The sequence below is a fragment of the Engraulis encrasicolus genome, chromosome 24 (genome assembly GCF_034702125.1).
Source record: "Engraulis encrasicolus isolate BLACKSEA-1 chromosome 24, IST_EnEncr_1.0, whole genome shotgun sequence".
Lineage (NCBI taxonomy): Eukaryota > Metazoa > Chordata > Actinopteri > Clupeiformes > Engraulidae > Engraulis > Engraulis encrasicolus.
The window spans coordinates 43,061,523-43,079,384 of record NC_085880.1 but is presented as its reverse complement, the minus strand read 5'-3'; the positions used below and the strand labels follow the sequence as shown (position 1 = coordinate 43,079,384).

The 17,862-nt window shown below is 43.9% G+C and overlaps 2 protein-coding genes and 1 long non-coding RNA gene across 4 annotated transcripts in view; 1 reads left to right on the top strand and 2 right to left on the bottom strand.

Moving 5' to 3' along the window:
• Positions 1–12,639, bottom strand: part of elovl5 (ELOVL fatty acid elongase 5) — a 34,914-nt gene extending 22,275 nt beyond the window's left edge. Inside the window, exons 1-3 of the mRNA XM_063191709.1 lie at positions 12,477–12,639; positions 9,694–9,757; positions 213–400 (exon numbers count right to left, since the gene is read on the bottom strand). Coding sequence (XP_063047779.1) covers positions 213–400; positions 9,694–9,751 — 246 coding nt within the window. The 5' untranslated portion in view covers positions 9,752–9,757; positions 12,477–12,639. The remainder of the gene's footprint in view (positions 1–212; positions 401–9,693; positions 9,758–12,476) is intronic.
• A 134-nt stretch (positions 12,640–12,773) lies between these two features.
• LOC134441415 (uncharacterized) lies at positions 12,774–14,726 on the top strand. Of its 2 annotated transcripts, none has more exons than XR_010033158.1 (3): positions 12,774–12,860; positions 13,024–13,210; positions 13,692–14,726. It is a non-coding gene; the product is annotated as an uncharacterized LOC134441415 (long non-coding RNA). The 2 variants fall into 2 exon arrangements; XR_010033157.1 differs by having other exon boundaries at positions 13,689–14,726.
• A 72-nt stretch (positions 14,727–14,798) lies between these two features.
• gclc (glutamate-cysteine ligase, catalytic subunit) overlaps positions 14,799–17,862 on the bottom strand; it is a 29,029-nt gene continuing 25,965 nt past the window's right edge. The window contains exons 15-16 of the mRNA XM_063191679.1: positions 17,458–17,578; positions 14,799–16,099 (exon numbers count right to left, since the gene is read on the bottom strand). Of these exons, the coding sequence (XP_063047749.1) occupies positions 15,918–16,099; positions 17,458–17,578 (303 nt within the window). The 3' untranslated portion in view covers positions 14,799–15,917. The remainder of the gene's footprint in view (positions 16,100–17,457; positions 17,579–17,862) is intronic.

The window sequence follows — 17,862 nt, the reverse complement described above, 5'->3', positions numbered from 1 at the left end:
TCGTAGCACATGTAGAGGGAGAGGAGCGTGAGGCCCAGGTAATAAACCACTCACCTCGTAGCACATGTAGAAGGAGAGGAGCGTGAGGCCCAGGTAATAAAGCACTCACCTGGCCCAGCTTATAGACCACTCACCTGGCCCATCTTATAGCCCACTCACCTGGCCCAGCTTATAGCCCACTCACCTGGCCCAGGTAATAATAAACCACTCACCTCGTAGCACATGTAGAGGGAGAGGAGCGTGAGGCCCAGGTTATAGATCACCAGGAGACCTCGGCAGTTCACCGGCGGCCTGCTCTTCATGTAGCGCGGCCCCATCCACACGACCAGCAGGTACAGGAGAGTCAGGGCCAACGTAGGAGGATAGTGGTCCAGCAGGAGCCATCCTCGCACTCTGGAGTCTGGAGGGAGAGAAGGGTACAGGGGAGGAGGAGGAGGAGGAGGAGGAGGAGAGAAGGGTAGAGGACAGTTGGCAGAGGCGAGGAGGAGGAGGAGAGGGGAGAACAGGAGAGGAGAGGGAGAGGGAGAGGGAGAGGAGAAGAGAGTGGGCAGAGAAGGAGGAGGAGAGGGGACAAGGGTACAGGGGGCAGAAGCAGGAGAGGAGAGGAGAGGAGAGGAGAGGAGAGGAGAGGAGAGGAGAGGAGAGGATGGTACAGGGGGCAGAGGAGAGGGGAGGGAAATTAGAAGACGAGAAACTCAGTCTATGCAGCTCTCTCTTACTCACCATCTCTCTCTCACACACACATCCTCTCTCTCTGTGTGTGGGAGGGAGAGATTGTGAGAGACACACCTCTCTCTCTCTCCCTCTCTCTCTCTCTCTCTCTCTCTCTCTGTCTCTAATACCTGCATAACTGCATAGCCCACTGCAGTGAACAGGAACAGATGATCTAGACCAGTGTTTCCCAACCAGGGGTACGTGTACCACTAGGGGTACACGAGCACACTGCAGGGGGTACTTGGAAAGATGTTCTTATAATAACAAATGTATGGAGCAGTGACATCAGGACAGAGAAAGCGATGTAGAACATGAATTAGGGGGTACTCATAGCACAACAAAGAGGTTTAGGGGGTACGCGAGACAAAAAAGGTTGGGAAACACTGATCTAGACTCTAGTGTTGCTGGTAGAGCTGCCGTTTTATGTCTGTTGCAGTGCAGCTACACAGCACTCGAAAACACATACTTTTATTATTGTTGCCCACCACTGTGTCCAATTTATTTTTTCTTTTGTTAAGTTTATCTTTTGCTTTGAACTCCACTAGTAGTGCATCTTGCCGTAATGAGGGGGGTGGGGGGGCATTATCTAGAGCTGTTTATGTCCTGCAGCAAACACAGTGACAATGTGGCTGGAGGACCAGCAGAGAGGGAGGGCAGGACAGGACGGGGAAACCCCCCCACACACACACACACACACGCGGAGGGAGCGGTGGAGGTGGAGGGGTGGAGGTGGAGTGTGTGTGTGGGGGTGGGGGTGGTGGAACCTCCTCTTCCAACACTCAAGAAGAATAACAATACTAGTAATGTAACGGTTGCAAGCACTATTTTATAAGTGTTTTTCATGCAAAGGTTTTAATATGTCTATAATGATTTTTATTTCTTTGTTTGTGTAATACTTACCTGTATTTTAAGAGCAAACTTTTATTTTGATAACCTCAATCTGCGTGCGTGTGACGTAATACCCCTAACGTTGCTTGCCAGCTAAACGGCAGAAAAGACATTACCACTTCAAGAAGTAGCCACGAAGATCAGCGCTCTCGTTAAAGTTGTCAATAAGGACGTTTAACTCAACTTCACAACTGTCAAGGACAAGGACCTAAGTCACCAAGGACTTTACTTTCTCTCAGTTTAGGCACGCAGCCAACGAGGTTTGTTTTGTTGTCATTTTGTTTATTCATTCTTTACAGTCTGGTTTGCGTAGCGTTTTAGCTGCCGCCATTCTAACACTGTGTATTGTGTGTTTTTAGTTTTCACGGTTTTGGGAGGCCTTACAAGATTGCCTGCAAGAAATAAAACCCGTTAAAAGAAAACCTGCGTCTCGCCGTGCTTTGAGAGGAGTTACAGTGAAAACTCGGGACTGTTCATCGGCGTCGGAGGTGAAGCTTTCCCAAGACTGGCGCGAAGCAAGACCACGCAGCCTGCTCGTGTCCAGTCACCAGTGTTCATCGCAGCCGTTGTTCTCAAGCTCATCGATCACGCGCCCAGCTCGTGGGCATGGAACACTGCAGCGTTCGGGGACACGCAGATAAGTGAAACGCACACACGAACTCTCGAATAGACTGTCGAAAGGAAAGCCACGAACTGAATCAGAGACTGTTTCAAGGCGAAGCCACCAAGAAGAACACTAACAAGAGTGGACTTAAAGGGCACATGCAAGAAACGTCTTTTCAAGGATTCTTTTCAAGGGTTTAAGCTAAGTGATGCTGATTTCATGGTGTGTTGTGTTGCAATGATGCTATTCCTGTCTTGTTTACATTTGAGTCTGCATTTAAGGTTAAGCTTACTGAAGCTCATGATTGAAGTTAAGGGTAAATATGTACATATTTCTGTTTATGCTTTTGTTTTAAGTTTTGAAAGTATTTCATACGGAAGACCTCACCTGCCATTTTAAAGGGTATTTTTGGTAATTAACATTGACGCTTATTTGCCTTCTGATTTTTAATTTAATGCTATATTTGGGTTTATTTATGAATTTTGAGCCATTTTAGTGCATTAGTAGTCAGAAGAAGAGTGCAGAGCATTTTTAATTATTGAAGTATTTCAGCATACATATTTTATTTCAGCTTAACGACGCGCAAGACACATCAGAGTAGGTGTTTACATTTACATACACTTTATTTACATTAACATAGTACAGCATACAGTGCGTATACATTCTTTATTTACACTAAGTATTTAAGTTGACAATTCAGTTTACATTTACTACAGGCTAGCTATGGCAGAGTTTAGTGAGTTAACACTTCAGGTAGGGCAAGCTGGTGATGGAAGTGAAGTCCCTGAACGTCTTCCAATGGATGATGCAAGGCCAGCAGAATCCCAGCCAGCAGAAGAAGAACAGCCGCAGAGACACAGCGAGCGTACCCGTACCCTGACAGAGAAGGGAAAAGCTATGCAAGAGGAGAAAATTAAAACACTCCAACAAAGATTCAATTACACTTACAACAAATGGCGAACAAATGTAAAACTCTCCAAGAAGGCACTATCAGAGACAACAGAAGCGTTTTCAGAGTGTCTACTGCAAGATATCCTTCATGATGTCAAGGGCCTTTCAGGAGATGTTCACCGTGTCTATGAAGACCTGCGCAGAGTCTCAACTCCAGACCAAGACACGCGTCGAAGAGTAGACATCTGCACACAAGTTTCAGATTTCATCGTTGCCAAGGTCACGGCTTACCTAGACGGGAAGCGCCCACATGAAGATGAGCCAGATTGGCCGGAAGCTGGCTCTCTTTGGAACTCCACTCTAAGTGAATTGGACTCTGTCACTTCCTTTCTGAAGGGTCCCTCAGAGCGCTCACATGCATCTTCCTTGAAGCACCAAGAAGCTGTCGCAGAGGCTGCCGCAAGCCAAGCCGTTCTGGAAGTGTTGGAAGAACAACAAAGAGAACAGTTGGAATTGCAGCATCTGGAGGCAGAAGCTAACAGGAAGATAGCAGCTCAAGAGATAGAAGACATGAAGCGACGCCAACAGAAGGAACAGGAAGAAATTCAGTGGAGGATCAAAAGAGAGGAAGAGGCAGCTGAAATCAAAGCCAAGCTGGAAGAAAAGCGACAAAAAATTCTAAATCTAGAAACAGTCAAAGAGTTCAATGCTGCGCGAGCAAAATGTGAAGTGTACAAACAAGGGCTAAATATCCATGAAGAGTCACAAGATGTCCTGGTAGCAGTTCGTCAGCCATCGCTTCCTGTGAGAGGTCCTCAGGCGTCTACACCTCAAGCTTCAGTTCGTCAGCCATCGCTTCCTGTGAGAGGTCCTCAGGCATCTGCACCTCAAGCCTCGCAACCAACAGCGACGTCAGCTAATCCAAGCACACTAGAGCTCATCAAAATGCTGTCTGATGCAATGAGTGCAACTCGTATACCTGTTCCAGAACCAGCAATATTCTCGGGCGATCCGTTAAGGTACAGCGACTGGAAGTTGTCATTTGAAACGTTGATCGACCAGAAAAACATCAGAGAAAGGGAGAAAATATACTACCTCCGCAGGTATGTGAGTGGACAAGCCAGGAATGCACTCGATGGCTACTTCCTTCTTGGAACCGAGTCAGCATATGCTGCTGCATGGGAGCTGTTGGAGGAGAGGTATGGAAGCCCATTCACCATCGCTAAAGCATACCGAGATAAGCTTCACGCATGGCCCAGGATTGGAGACAAAGACAACACTGAGCTCAGAGACTTTGCCGACTTTCTTCGCAGTTGTGAAGCTGCCATGCTACATGTCAAGGCACTAGAGATCCTGAACGACTGCAATGAAAACAGGAAGCTTCTCGCAAAGTTACCTGACTGGCTAACCGCTAGATGGAACCGGAAAGTCATGGACATGGAAGAAGAGAATGGCAAGTTCCCAAGCTTCAGTCAGTTCGTCAAGTTCCTCTCAAGAGAAGCAAAGATCGCCTGCAACCCAGTCACATCCCTGCATTCGCTTAAGCAAGATGAAGCTGAAAGGGCAAACCAACCAGCAAGCAACAAGCAGAAGCAGCTTAACGTTGAAGCAAAGACTCTAACCACAAGTTCCAATGAGCAGGCTGCCAAAACATGTCTGTTCTGCAAGAAAACCGGCCACACCTTACATGTATGCTGGAAGCTCTTGGAGGAAGAAGTCGCAGACAGAGTCAAGTTCATCCAAAGCGAGAAGCTGTGTTTCGGTTGTCTTGAAGTAGGCCATTACTCTAACACTTGCAGCAATAGGAGTGTCTGTAACACTTGCAAGAAGCGTCACCCTACATGCCTGCATGAAGAAAGAGACAGAGGAGAGCGAAAGACACAAGTCCAACAAAGTCAAGACAGTCAAGCTGAACAGGATGAAGAAACCATCACAGCCTCTACTTCACACAGAGTTATCCAACATGAACCTGGTGTGCAAACAGCTGCAATAGTTCCTGTCTGGCTCTCATCTGCGACTCATCCAACAGAAGAGGTGCTCGTTTACGCCCTGCTGGACTCACAGAGTGACACAACATTCGTACACAGTGAAGTTGCAGCTGCTCTAGACACAGAGAAAGACCAAGTCAAGTTAAAGCTCTCAACTCTGACTTCCACCACAGTAATGCAGTCTGAAAGAGTGAAGAACCTGCAGGTCCGAGGCTTTAGGTCGAACAAAAGCATAGCCTTACCGCCATCCTACACACGCAACTTCATTCCCGCCAACAGAGCCCACATCCCCACCAAACAAACTGCTGAGGCTTGGTCCCACCTAGAGCACCTGAGAGAACACATCGTACCTCTGCAGAGCTGTGAAGTCGGCCTTCTCATTGGCTACAACTGCTCACAAGCCTTACTCCCAAGAGAAGTCGTGACTGGTGAAGCCAACCAGCCCTTCGCGCAACGTACTGACCTGGGGTGGAGTATCGTAGGCCATGGCAAGACCTGTGTGGAATTTGAAGACCCCGTCAGCATCAGTCACCGCATAGTCACCATGCGAGTCTCACAAGACACCGATTCTCCTGTCGACCTGAAGGCTGAAGTTCATCACACGAACAGATGCAAGATCAAAGAAATCCCTCCGTCAGACACCATCAAGATCCATCAGTCAAACTTACCAGAAAGAGCCAGAGAAGATGATCCCATTTCTCAAGATGACCTCAAGCGCCTGTCCATGAAAGAAAACGGATCTCAAAGAGTGGCCGAGGACTCTCGAGGGATGACTGCAGAGCAGCTGAAGAGCAGCAAGCAATGCCAGCAAGAACTAGCGCACAGAGAAAGCATGGTGGGAGAAGAGAAAGATGATGATCCTGAACTTCGCAAGGCTAAAGTGTTGAATCCAAGGGCAAAGGAAGACAGGACATCGTTGAACCGCCAAGCAGTCGCCAGACTGAAGAGACCGATCCAAGTACACAAAGGCGTGAAAGAAAGAAAAGAAGCACAACTTACCATTGTCAAACCAGTTCAAGAAGAAGAATTCTCTGTTGAGATGAAGGACCTGAAAGAAAAAGGAAATACAGAAGATAGAAAGAAGAATAAAGAAATTAGTCACTTACCTTCAGATCGAATGGAAACAGCTCCTCCATTCACCTACACCGGCAAGTTTACAACAAAGAGAGAAAAGAAGAAATCTGATGGTGGACGACATCGTGCTCCTACAAGATGATGAAGCCCCCTGAAGTGAGTGGAAGCTAGCCAGAGTCTACGAAGTCTTCCCATCATCAGATGGAAGGGTGAGAAAGATCACTATTAGTTTGCAACACAACACATGACACTAAGGCCCATACACAAGGTAATCACACTACTTGAGGCAGAGTAGAATACGTACATTTTACAGTTCATGGTTCAAGGTTCACTTTTGACTTGCAACAGTTTTGTTGAGAAATTCAGAAATCCCACATTTAAGTATGGTGTGATTTGGTGGGAGTGTAACGGTTGCAAGCACTATTTTATAAGTGTTTTTCATGCAAAGGTTTTAATATGTCTATAATGATTTTTATTTCTTTGTTTGTGTAATACTTACCTGTATTTTAAGAGCAAACTTTTATTTTGATAACCTCAATCTGCGTGCGTGTGACGTAATACCCCTAACGTTGCCAGCTAAACGGCAGAAAAGACATTACCACTTCAAGAAGTAGCCACGAAGATCAGCGCTCTCGTTAAAGTTGTCAATAAGGACGTTTAACTCAACTTCACAACTGTCAAGGACAAGGACCTAAGTCACCAAGGACTTTACTTTCTCTCAGTTTAGGCACGCAGCCAACGAGGTTTGTTTTGTTGTCATTTTGTTTATTCATTCTTTACAGTCTGGTTTGCGTAGCGTTTTAGCTGCCGCCATTCTAACACTGTGTATTGTGTATGTTTTTAGTTTTCACGGTTTTGGGAGGCCTTACAAGATTGCCTGCAAGAAATAAAACCCGTTAAAAGAAATCCTGCGTCTCGCCGTGCTTTGAGAGGAGTTACAAGTAACAACCCCAGCAAGCATCTTAAGACTATAGCCATTAATAATATTTTACACTTAGACGGTCTAGAATGGCTATCGTTTTGAGATGATTAATTGAAAATGAGTATTTTATTATTAATTACATTTTATTGTAACCAATAATCAACAAAACCAGAATGAGCACTGCACGACAAGCCATACGATCATGGTATTTCTATGCAAGTGACTGCAACTGTAGCACTGCAGTTCACATGCCTGCACGTATGTCCTTTTATGCATTTTATTTATTTTATGTGGCACGGTTTTATCTTCTGTTTTGTTTTATCTCTTATTGTTAGCTTATTGTACAGCATCCATTTTATTACTTATTTATTTTAAGTGGTGTGTCCACCATTTTCAATATGTCTGAGGAGATGTGTGACCTTGACCATTTGAGTTTCCCCCTGGGAGATAATAAAGTTCACCTTGACCTTGAAATAGACATCCTGCTACCTGTATATATACAGGACGTAAGAACGTGTCATAATAACTTCTACCACTGTCAGAGGAAGAGGTGACCCAAAGAGAGCAGTGCTTAGGCTCGATTGCCATGCTTGTTTGTTTGTTTGTTTGTTTGTCTGTTTGTTTGGTCTGTTGTGCATGTCGGCTTGAAAAGATTGAGGATACTGTATACTGCAGCAAAGCAGTGTTGTCAAGTGTATCAGAACTGACAGGGAAATGGAAAATGTCAAACATTGGTTTTGGTTGACTGGTTTTCTGAATGTAACAAAAATAAACAAAAAACACTATGCTACTCTGTTTCTGCACTATAACACATTCACTGACCGTGAGAGTATTGGCAGATATTTAAATTACTAGAGCCCACCACCGCAAGCCGCATTGGATTACCCAACAGGCTCTGTGCCAAGCCTGCCCTAATCAATAGATCTAGATGTAAGGAAACATGCCATATGAAATTGCATCACGATTTTTTTTTTAAACAGTTCTGGGATTTCAGGTGAGATTAAGCTATTCACCTACTGACACAGCCCAAACAAACGTCTTTTCCTCTTCAAGTTCCACTGTCAATTTCAACAGATATTTAGGTAATACAAACGTTTGTATGCAATTTCGTGGACGAAAAGGACTAGATCAGATCTCGCCTGTACGGTAACATGCCTATTCAAAGCCAAGGAGTCTTCACATGGTCAGCTTTTAAGAGGAAGAGCGCTCCACTTTGGGTGCGTAAAACCCTATTCAGAAGAGCAGTCAGATCTTTAGAGTCTTCAATCCAGTCTAGTCTAGTATTAAAAAACAAAGTAGGCTAATGTCCCCCATGGCAACTAAGCACCAGTCCGCCCGCTTTCAGCTGTATCCTTCTCAACGCATCTCTAGTGCTGTAAAGCCTCCGCTGAGAACCATTACCATAGACCAAATCCATCATCATGCTGTCCAAATAAATCATCATATTAATATTTACAGTCTACAGTGAAGAGGGATATACTAACAAGCTGGTTCAGGAGTAAACCAGGTTAAGTTAATCTAAAGTCATGTAATAGTAGAGCCTGGACTCCAGGCTTTTCCAGGCTCTTCTAAGGAAATGAGGACTCCAGGCTCTTCTATTAGATGATTTACCTCTTAAAGCGATGGTTCGGAGTAGAATCACCCTAATGCCATTTGAACCGTGACACCCATCCACCTTTACACCCGAAGTGTTTTCTGCCGCAGGCTTACATCAACAGAGTTGCCGTGTTATTCGATGTTTATTCCGGATAGCTTGACTCAAGCGCATATGGATACTGGGCACCGTCTCCAAACTTTCCCCACAAAAATAACATGTCATGACACCAAACTTCTACAGTATAACAAATGTGGTTTGTACTCACAAAAAGATGAATTTGAAACTTTGTACATAGTCCAGGAGTTTATTAGTAACAACACACGAGACGATTAGCTTTTCTGCTGCTAAACATCCGTCGACGTCACTTCCTCCAGCTGGGACTTTGTTGATGGAAACAAATACACGTGAGTCCGGAAGGCGGAAAACTCAAAAAGACAGCTTGCGCTACAACTAGAAATTAACCACTTCGGATTTAAATTTTACCACGTTTAATAAATAGAAGACGATGCCACACTCGTGCATATATCCTGGCTGTGGACTAAAACACAAACTTTACAATAAGTGGACAGTCCCAGCTGGAGGAAGTGACGTCGACGGATGTTTAGCAGCAGAAAAGCTAATCGTCTCGTGTGTTGTTACTAATAAACTCCTGGACTATGTACAAAGTTTCAAATTCATCTTTTTGTGAGTACAAACCACATTTGTTATACTGTAGAAGTTTGGTGTCATGACATGTTATTTTTGTGGGGAAAGTTTGGAGACGGTGCCCAGGATCCATATGCGCTTGAGTCAAGCTATCCGGAATAAACATCGAATAACACGGCAAATCTGTTGATGTAAGCCTGCGGCAGAAAACACTTCGGGTGTAAAGGTGGATGGGTGTCACGGTTCAAATGGCATTAGGGTGATCTGATTCTACTCCGAACCATCGCTTTAACTAAACCTGGTTTACTCCTGAACCAGCTTATTTGTTTGGCCCCAGCTCTTCATTACTTCTGGTCAGATCGGTACTCACCTCTTGGTCCCATCCATGATTCTAGGTATGCGTTGATCTTATAGTTGAGTGTCTCCATCCCCCTCTGTGGAGAACAGCAAAACACAGATGCACGTTTCTGCTGATGACACTGAGCAACAAAAAAGAACAATGCTGTGCTTTATATAACAAGTCCGACAGGCGGACAACAGATGCGTCCGTCTATGCCCGTTCTGAACCTTTTTTGCCCAAACGCCCCCTTGGCCTCCTCATAACCTGTCAAGGCAATTTATCAATAAGCCTACCATGTACTGTATAAGCCTGGATTTGAAAAAGTGCCATAGGATTTCAACAGTGTTGGGCAATTTACTGAAAAACTGTAATGCATTGCTGATTACATGTTACTGTCTTTTCAAAATAATCCCTTACACTACATTTAGCAATGTGGGGACCTAAGGCGAATTTAGCTTAGGGGGGCCATCGGTCCATCCCATATCACATTTTTTTTTAACATAAAATCTCTATTTTTGTTAGGCTATTTTTTTTTTTAATCACGATTTTTTATTTAAAAAAAATAAATAATTACAAACATAAAAAACAGGCAAACATTACAATGAATTACAATGAAACATTTCAATGAATAGGCTATTTGCAATTTTGCATAGGCCTACATTAAATAAACTAAAATGTGAAATTCTCTTTTCACTTTAATATGAGAGCAGTGATGTCCCCCCCTCACTGAAGTGTTATTTCATGTGTGTGCATGATGCTGTCACCTATTTGAAGTGACGTTGATGTTGGATTTCATGGAATACTTTTAAATGCCGCTTTGGGAAGAAAACAGAGTGGCGTTTGCGTTTTCACGTGGATATTGTCTTCGTGGACCGTAACAGACAAACCGTAAGTTCCATAAACTAATCAATGAGACATTGGCTACGTGTACATGATGTTTTTAAGTCCGATTTAATAAATGCGATTTCAATAGATCGGATTAAGAGTTATTTTGCGATGTGAAAATAAAGCATTGCGATTGGACTGAGGACGCACGTGCTGAGCGAGCCAAATAAGGCACGGGGGCGTGGTTCAATGCCACCGAGATGCAGGTCATCTTCCCCACGAAAATCGTTGCCTCAGGCGGACTGAAATCACAACATTTCCCCCTTTCTCCCTGGATCATTTACAATGCTACATTGGCTACCCTGTTAGCATAGAAAAACGAGTGGTCAAATGGTAATGTGGAGTAACTTTGTTGTGCTTCATTACTTTGTGGGGCACTTTTACATCAATATATGGAAGCCACAACATTTATAGTCGCTTAGGGACTTTAAATTAAGCAAAACTTTCATGTGAAAATCAACAGGAAGTGCCGCCATGTTTTTCTCACTGGCAAAGAGCTTTTGGTTTGCAGCACGCATGAGCTCCAGGCCAAAACTGAGCGACTGCCACCTTGTGGACACAAGAGGGAATCACAAGAGGGAATCACAATTCAGAAACCCATCACGGGAGGGCGGACGGACGGACGGACGGACACCAAAGCCTCTTATAGAGATGCGTGGGACGCATCTAAAAAAATCATGCTGACATCTCAAAAGTGAATTGTGCAAGTGCGCTGCCCAAGAAAGCATAGGCTACTTCTTGCACATGAGTTCCATGTTCAGCAAGAGAACGTGAAGGTGTAAGGAATAGCCTACCACAGCTTGAGTGTTGCCCTTTTCAAGGGCAAATCAGTGGATTTGATATGTTAATTGAATTTCCTGGTGCATGTCTGCTGCTCTGTGAAAGTCTTGTCAATTGCCAACATGCCGCTACATTTAGCTATAGTGTACTGAGTTCCACATCAAATGGGCATGTCTCTGTAAGGATGTCTCTGCAACTTCAAGCATTTTAAGCTTGCTGAAAAGTGAATGGGACTTGCTGCAAAAGGCTCCATAATAAGTGGCCATAAGTTCCTGCTCTGTTGGCTGGCACCCACCCAGCCCAGCTGACTAACAAGCTTTTACCTTGACTGATCACAGCGACACACAAACACGGATGACAGTGGTAGCCTGCCTATCCAATAAACATAATCACATTATTGACCACTGCAACACACAGTGATTAAAAAAAGAAAAAGAAAAAAGAAATAAACATCCACGTGGTGATGTCAGTGACACAATTGTAAGAGGTCAGTGGTTACTTTTATAAACCTTGGCAGGATTTGGAAATGGGAAATTTTCCGTACACGTCTAGAAGTTAATAACAAATGCAACTGTGTTTGGTTGGGTCCACAGAAAGTCCACTTTCTCCTCCTCGAACGAAACAATGATGATGGTGATGTTCGTGGAGGTAAATACGTTCTGTGTCTAAAACAAATAACTTCTGCTCGAGAAAAAACACGTTACCGGTGATGAGGGAGTTGAAGCTATATCCATCAATAAAACTATGAAAGAACACTACAACTTATAGTTTAGCACCTTTACATTTTAATTAGAATTACCGATACACAGCTTTCTCATTGATTGAGACTGCAGCTGTTGGCGTCGAAGCAGAGCGACAGCCATCCTTTCAATGCGGAATCTGGAGTCAAGGAGAAGGGCTTTATTTTGCCTTTCACCGAAATTAACCAATTTTCACCTCTTAATCAGCTGTCACCTTCGTTTATCTTACAGAGGTCACATTCATTGGCTTCACGTGCGACATATTTAGCTTTCATGTTAGCTCCGTCCTCATGGTATCCAACAACTGACTTAAAAGTCCATATCATCCCATATTTGGTTATATTTTTCACATGAATATCAAAGAATCCCCTGCTAAATGCCACAGGAAGTTCAGAAACACTGCCATACCTTTGCGTTTCAAGATGCGTATAACCTTGGATGCTGGTCCCAGGGCAAAGCTGGTAACTCGACTTTTCGTGGGTTGGTGGAGTGGGTTGTACACTGTCGCTGTGAGGAGGAGAGAACCACACGGACGAATGGAGCGGTGTTGTAAAGCGTCACTAGTGACGGCTCAGCCGCTACATGAGCTGATGCTGCCAATTTATTGCAGTGCGTTGTAGCAATAGGTTGTTGAATGATCACTACAATTCTTCTAGGTACCGCTTTACCCCGCACGTATGTGATGTATGCGACACACCCCCACCGGTATGCACAGCAGGGCGCACGGATAGACGCAGACTCATAACGGGTCTCCAACTTTTGTCATGTGAAGGCCTGCCCTAACACACCAAGGTGCACCTTTCATATAACTCAAAATGTGCTTTATTACAAACATCACATACAGGCAGAATCAACGGAATGGCCAGTTTTGTAGGCAACGTATGTTTTTCATAATCATGGTGATTTTTCAATGTGATTTCCCAACATTTCTGTATTCTTTTTTGAGCGTCAATAGGTGGACCAAAGACGCTGACAAAGAGGGTCATACACTGGACAGGAGAGTTGTCCACCGAAGTCCACTGTCACCCCATTTGCCTGGCGTGAGCTTTGACCAATCAAAACGGTGCTCACACGATGGACTACCCTGCTGGAGGTTTCACACATGACGCCATTGACTGGTCCACATCCCACTACAGGAAAGTGTGAGTCAGAAATTATACCCCATGCAAGTATTCTTTCCATCGTTTAGGGAATGACTGACAGGGTGTGGGTCACTGTGTAGGCTAGACGACATTAAATTAAAAGGACAGAGGTTTAGCATAGACATTGAAGTGTATCTTCATCTGTGTATCTTACACATAAGTGTATCTATCTTATCTGGCTTCTTATTAAGTTATTTTGCCGTCTCCATACCAAAATACAAGATACAAACAAAAAAGTGTAACTGAACGTGCTAAACTTAATGGCCAAATAACTATTACACGAGTGCCTCTCTGCTGACAAATGTCCCTTCATTGAAGAATAATGTTAAAAGAATAGTGACCTCTAGCGCCAAGAGTGGGTATTGACCAGATACAGACCTCAATCATGTCTTGATTTTACACACACACACACACACACACACACACACACACCTCTACTCTGACAATGTCCCTCAACTCTTAGGATTTTCTTTTTCAGCAGGACAATGCTCCGCGCCACACAGCTTGGTCAATTTTAGTGTCTGGGTGGAGGAACACCAGATCAAGACCCTGTCATGGCCAGCCCAATCTCCAGGCCTGAGTCCCATGAAATGTGATCAAAATGAAGAGAGGTGATCACAAGCCATCAGACAAACTCAGCAACTTGAATCTTTGCACTGTGAGTGGAATTAAGTCATCCAAGAATGATGTGAAGGACTTGTAGAGAGCATGCATGCATGAAAGCAGTCATTAAAATCCAGGGTTATTCTTCCAAATATTGATTTCTGAACTTCTCCTTAGTTGATACATTACTATTAATTTGTTTTTGTTTAGTTTGCACTTTTTAAGGTCTGAAACATTGCATCTTTTATGTCATTTTGACCATTTGTAACTCTCTGCAAATAAATGCTCTAAATGACAATATTTTTAATTCGGAATTCAGAGGAAATCGCAGTAGTTTCTACAATGAAACTGAATTCTTCAAACTTCATTTTACTGAAACACATGCCTATCAGAAGTAAAACCAGAAAAAAATGTCATTTTTGAGGTGGTCTCAATTTTTCTGCGGCTGTATACACACACAGACACATATGTGACGGAGGTCATCTTGCACCTGTTCACCCCCCTCGGGGATCGAACGTGCGACCTCGTCAACTACAACGGTTCGGCAATGGGAGACACAGTACGATACCGCTGGGCCAAGAGACTAGTCTCTCGGCCCAACGGCACGAGACTGTATGAAGCTATCGGAGGGAGGTTTACCAACGTTCCACGCCAACTCTGTGCTAGTTAGCCTCCGTTACACTCTCCCCCTTAAACCTCACTCCCATCCGGGTCACGGCACCACTGTGACGGAGGTCATCTTGCACCTGTTCACCCCCCTCGGGGATCGAACGTGCGACCTCGTCAACTACAACGGTTCGGCAATGGGAGACACAGTACGATACCGCTGGGCCAAGAGACTAGTCCCTCGGCCCAACGGCACGAGACTGTATGAAGCTATCGGAGGGAGGTTTACCAACGTTCCACGCCAACTCTGTGCTAGTTAGCCTCCGTTACACATACACACAGACACATACAGACACACACACAAACACAAACACAAGAATTGTGTGCAGTTTACAGTTTTATTTCAAGACCCCCGGCCACTTAAAATCCAAACAGGCTTTCGTCACCCCCACCCATACAGAGCGTTTCTATTCGCTTTAGCGCGTAGCTAGATGCCAAGACAGACAGCGCGTCGTTAAAGGTTCTCAGACACTGCAGTTCAAAGTTAGCAAACTAAAATAATTTGTTTTAAAATATCTCCTGAACAAGTAGCCATATTTATTTGAAAAAACATGCGCTACTGCTTAGAGATCAGAGGGAAGAATATATTTACACAACATGGAAATACTTACGATGTACAACCTGATCGGGCTACATATACAAACATTCACACAGAACAGAAAGCGCGTCCCGTTAACCGTACACAGAGGGAAGTATTTACAGAAACAGCCTGGCCTTACAGTATTTCCACTGATATCCTCTCTTAATCTATTAAAATATTTTTTTTTTCCATGATAAAAATCTGATATATACAAAATTAGTACATCCATCCTTTGACTTTTCAAATCTGCACATGCATTTCTTGTCTGGTCTTCCATGTTTTTTTGTTTTCTTCCTTCTAAGCAAGATAGTTTGGACCCATGGGCACAAGTGTGTATTCTCTTTTGTTTCTGTTTTCTCTCGTCACTTTTTTGGTCATTCATGCAAATCGACTAGTTTTCTTTCATGATAATGGGGTTTTACATCAGGGGCCTATACTACAAAGCTGGTTCAGGAGTAAGTCAGGTTAAGTTAAGAGGTAAATCATCTAATAGAAGAGCCTGGAGTCCTCATTCTCTTAAGAACTCTAGGACTCCAGGCTCTTCTATTATTAGGTGCTTTATTGCTTAACTTAAACTTGGTTAACTCCTGAACCAGATTTGTAGTATAGGCCCCAGAGGCCTGTACTAAGAAGCTGGTTCAGGAGTTAACCAAGTTTAGTTAAGAGGTAAATCATCTAATAGACGAGCATGGAGTCCTCGTTTTCGAGGTAAATCATCTAATATGCATCTGTATGCTCTTCTATTAGACGATTTACCTCTTAACTTAACCTGGTTTACTCCTGAACCAGCTTTGTAGTATAGGCCCCAGGTCTTGTTAGCATCTGTCCTCTTGTTAGCATCCGTTCTCCTGTTGGCTCCTATTTGCCCCTGTTGATGGGCTCCCCGATGAGCTCGGGGCAGCGCTCCGCGTCGTTGGCGATCCGGTCGCACTTCTTCAGCAGGTCGTAGTTGATCTTGTCAGTGATGACGCTGTCCTGCTTGTACTCCGGGTGCTTGGCAACAAACTCCCGCATCCACTTGGCCATGGTCATCAGCTCCCCTGTGTGGCCGAACGGGGGAAGTGAAACACACACACACAGACAGCAGGTGAGACCCAGGATACAGGGAGACAGCAAGACAGCAAGTGAGCAGTGTTGCCAGATTGGGCTGCAATCCGCCCAATTGGGCTGCTTGGGATAGCCGTCTGCGGGTAAAAATGGGAAAAATCGTCCATTTGGCTTTTTTTCTGCAGTTTTATGCCCATAGAAACCAATGCAATTTGTTGAAATTGGGCAGAATTTACCAGCTCCAGGCGTTTTTTGAGCACCTTTTGGGTGGGATTTGATGAGACACATCTGGCAACACAGCAGGTGAGACCCAGGCTACAGGGCTGGACTGGGTTCGCATACTCCTATGGATTTTTTTTATTTTCAAAGTTCTTTTTTTCCCCTTTTTATTCATTTACTGGCATGATGACGTTTCGTCCTTGGGGTCTTAAGGAAAAGGAAGACTCCAATGTCGAAACGTCATCATATCAGTGAATGAATAATAAGAAAAGAAGAACTAGAAGAACAGAAATCCAAAAGGAGTGTGTGAACCTATTTTGTTCAGCACCACTTTTTTGAACGCACAAACACACACACACATGCAACAAGTAGTCTTTAAATTCAATCCATATCTGACTAATAGGTTTTTCAAAGCTAACTATTCAAATGTTTCTAGAACAAATTATGGATTATCATTCCTATTTATCCATGAGGTCGTAGAGCCTCTTTTGGGATTAGAAGAAAAGCTGTGGCCCTGCCATGGCCAAACGGTACGGCACTGCGTTACCACCAGGGCTTGACACTGGCACCTGACAACCGGCCAAATGCTGGTAAAACTTGGCTGTGGCTGGTAACAATTTCAGTGTCACTAGCCAATTTGGCAGGTAACTTATTTTATGGTATGACATATCAGAATAGTGTATATTCTGCACTTCTGCCCCTTGTGTATCAATTGTTTGTATTGAAGTTCATGAAAAAGCTCAGTTACTCAGTTTCTATTTGTTTTATTTCCATGTTGAAACCCATGCACTCATCTTCTTGCTTGAAGCACCTCATCTGAGGTTAGATGTACAGCGTCATAATTTAAAAAAAATAAGTAAAAAAAATAATTGTGGCTACTAGAATAGCTGGATGGCTAGTGACTCGGGAAAACCAGTAGCCACAGTGGTCGGCAAGCGAAAAAATTAATGTCAAGCCCTGCTTACTACGCCGGTGATCCGGGTTCAATTCCGCCCCAGGTCATTTGCCCGTCCTTCCCCGTCTCTCTTCCCACTCATTTCCTGTCACCATCTCCATCTGTCCTATCAAATAATTGTTTTTTTTTTAAAAAGGCCTAAAAAAAAAAGCTGTAGGCTGCCGTGTATCGTCTCACCTGACGCTCGTTTCTTGATGAGTTTCAGGTAGTTTAGGATGGTGCAACGTGTATCTACGTCCACCTCCATATTTTCCAGGTAGCAGTTCAAGATCGGGATGAGTCCTTGGAACACTCCTTCCTGCAGGAAAAACACTTCATCAGTGATGTGGCTTAGGGGCCGTTTACACGTACAGTATATGAATAGTTGGTAACACTTTACTTAAAGCCAACATTATAAGCGCATTCATAACAAATTATAACGCCCATTATAATTACTTATAATGTATTATGACTACAGCCATAATGCTTTATGATGCTTTATATTAACAGTTATGAATAACCGTGAATCTAGCTTATAATGCTTTATAAATCCAAGGGTGTCATGAGTGCTCATGACTGGCTATAAACTACAGGCTGCCTGAT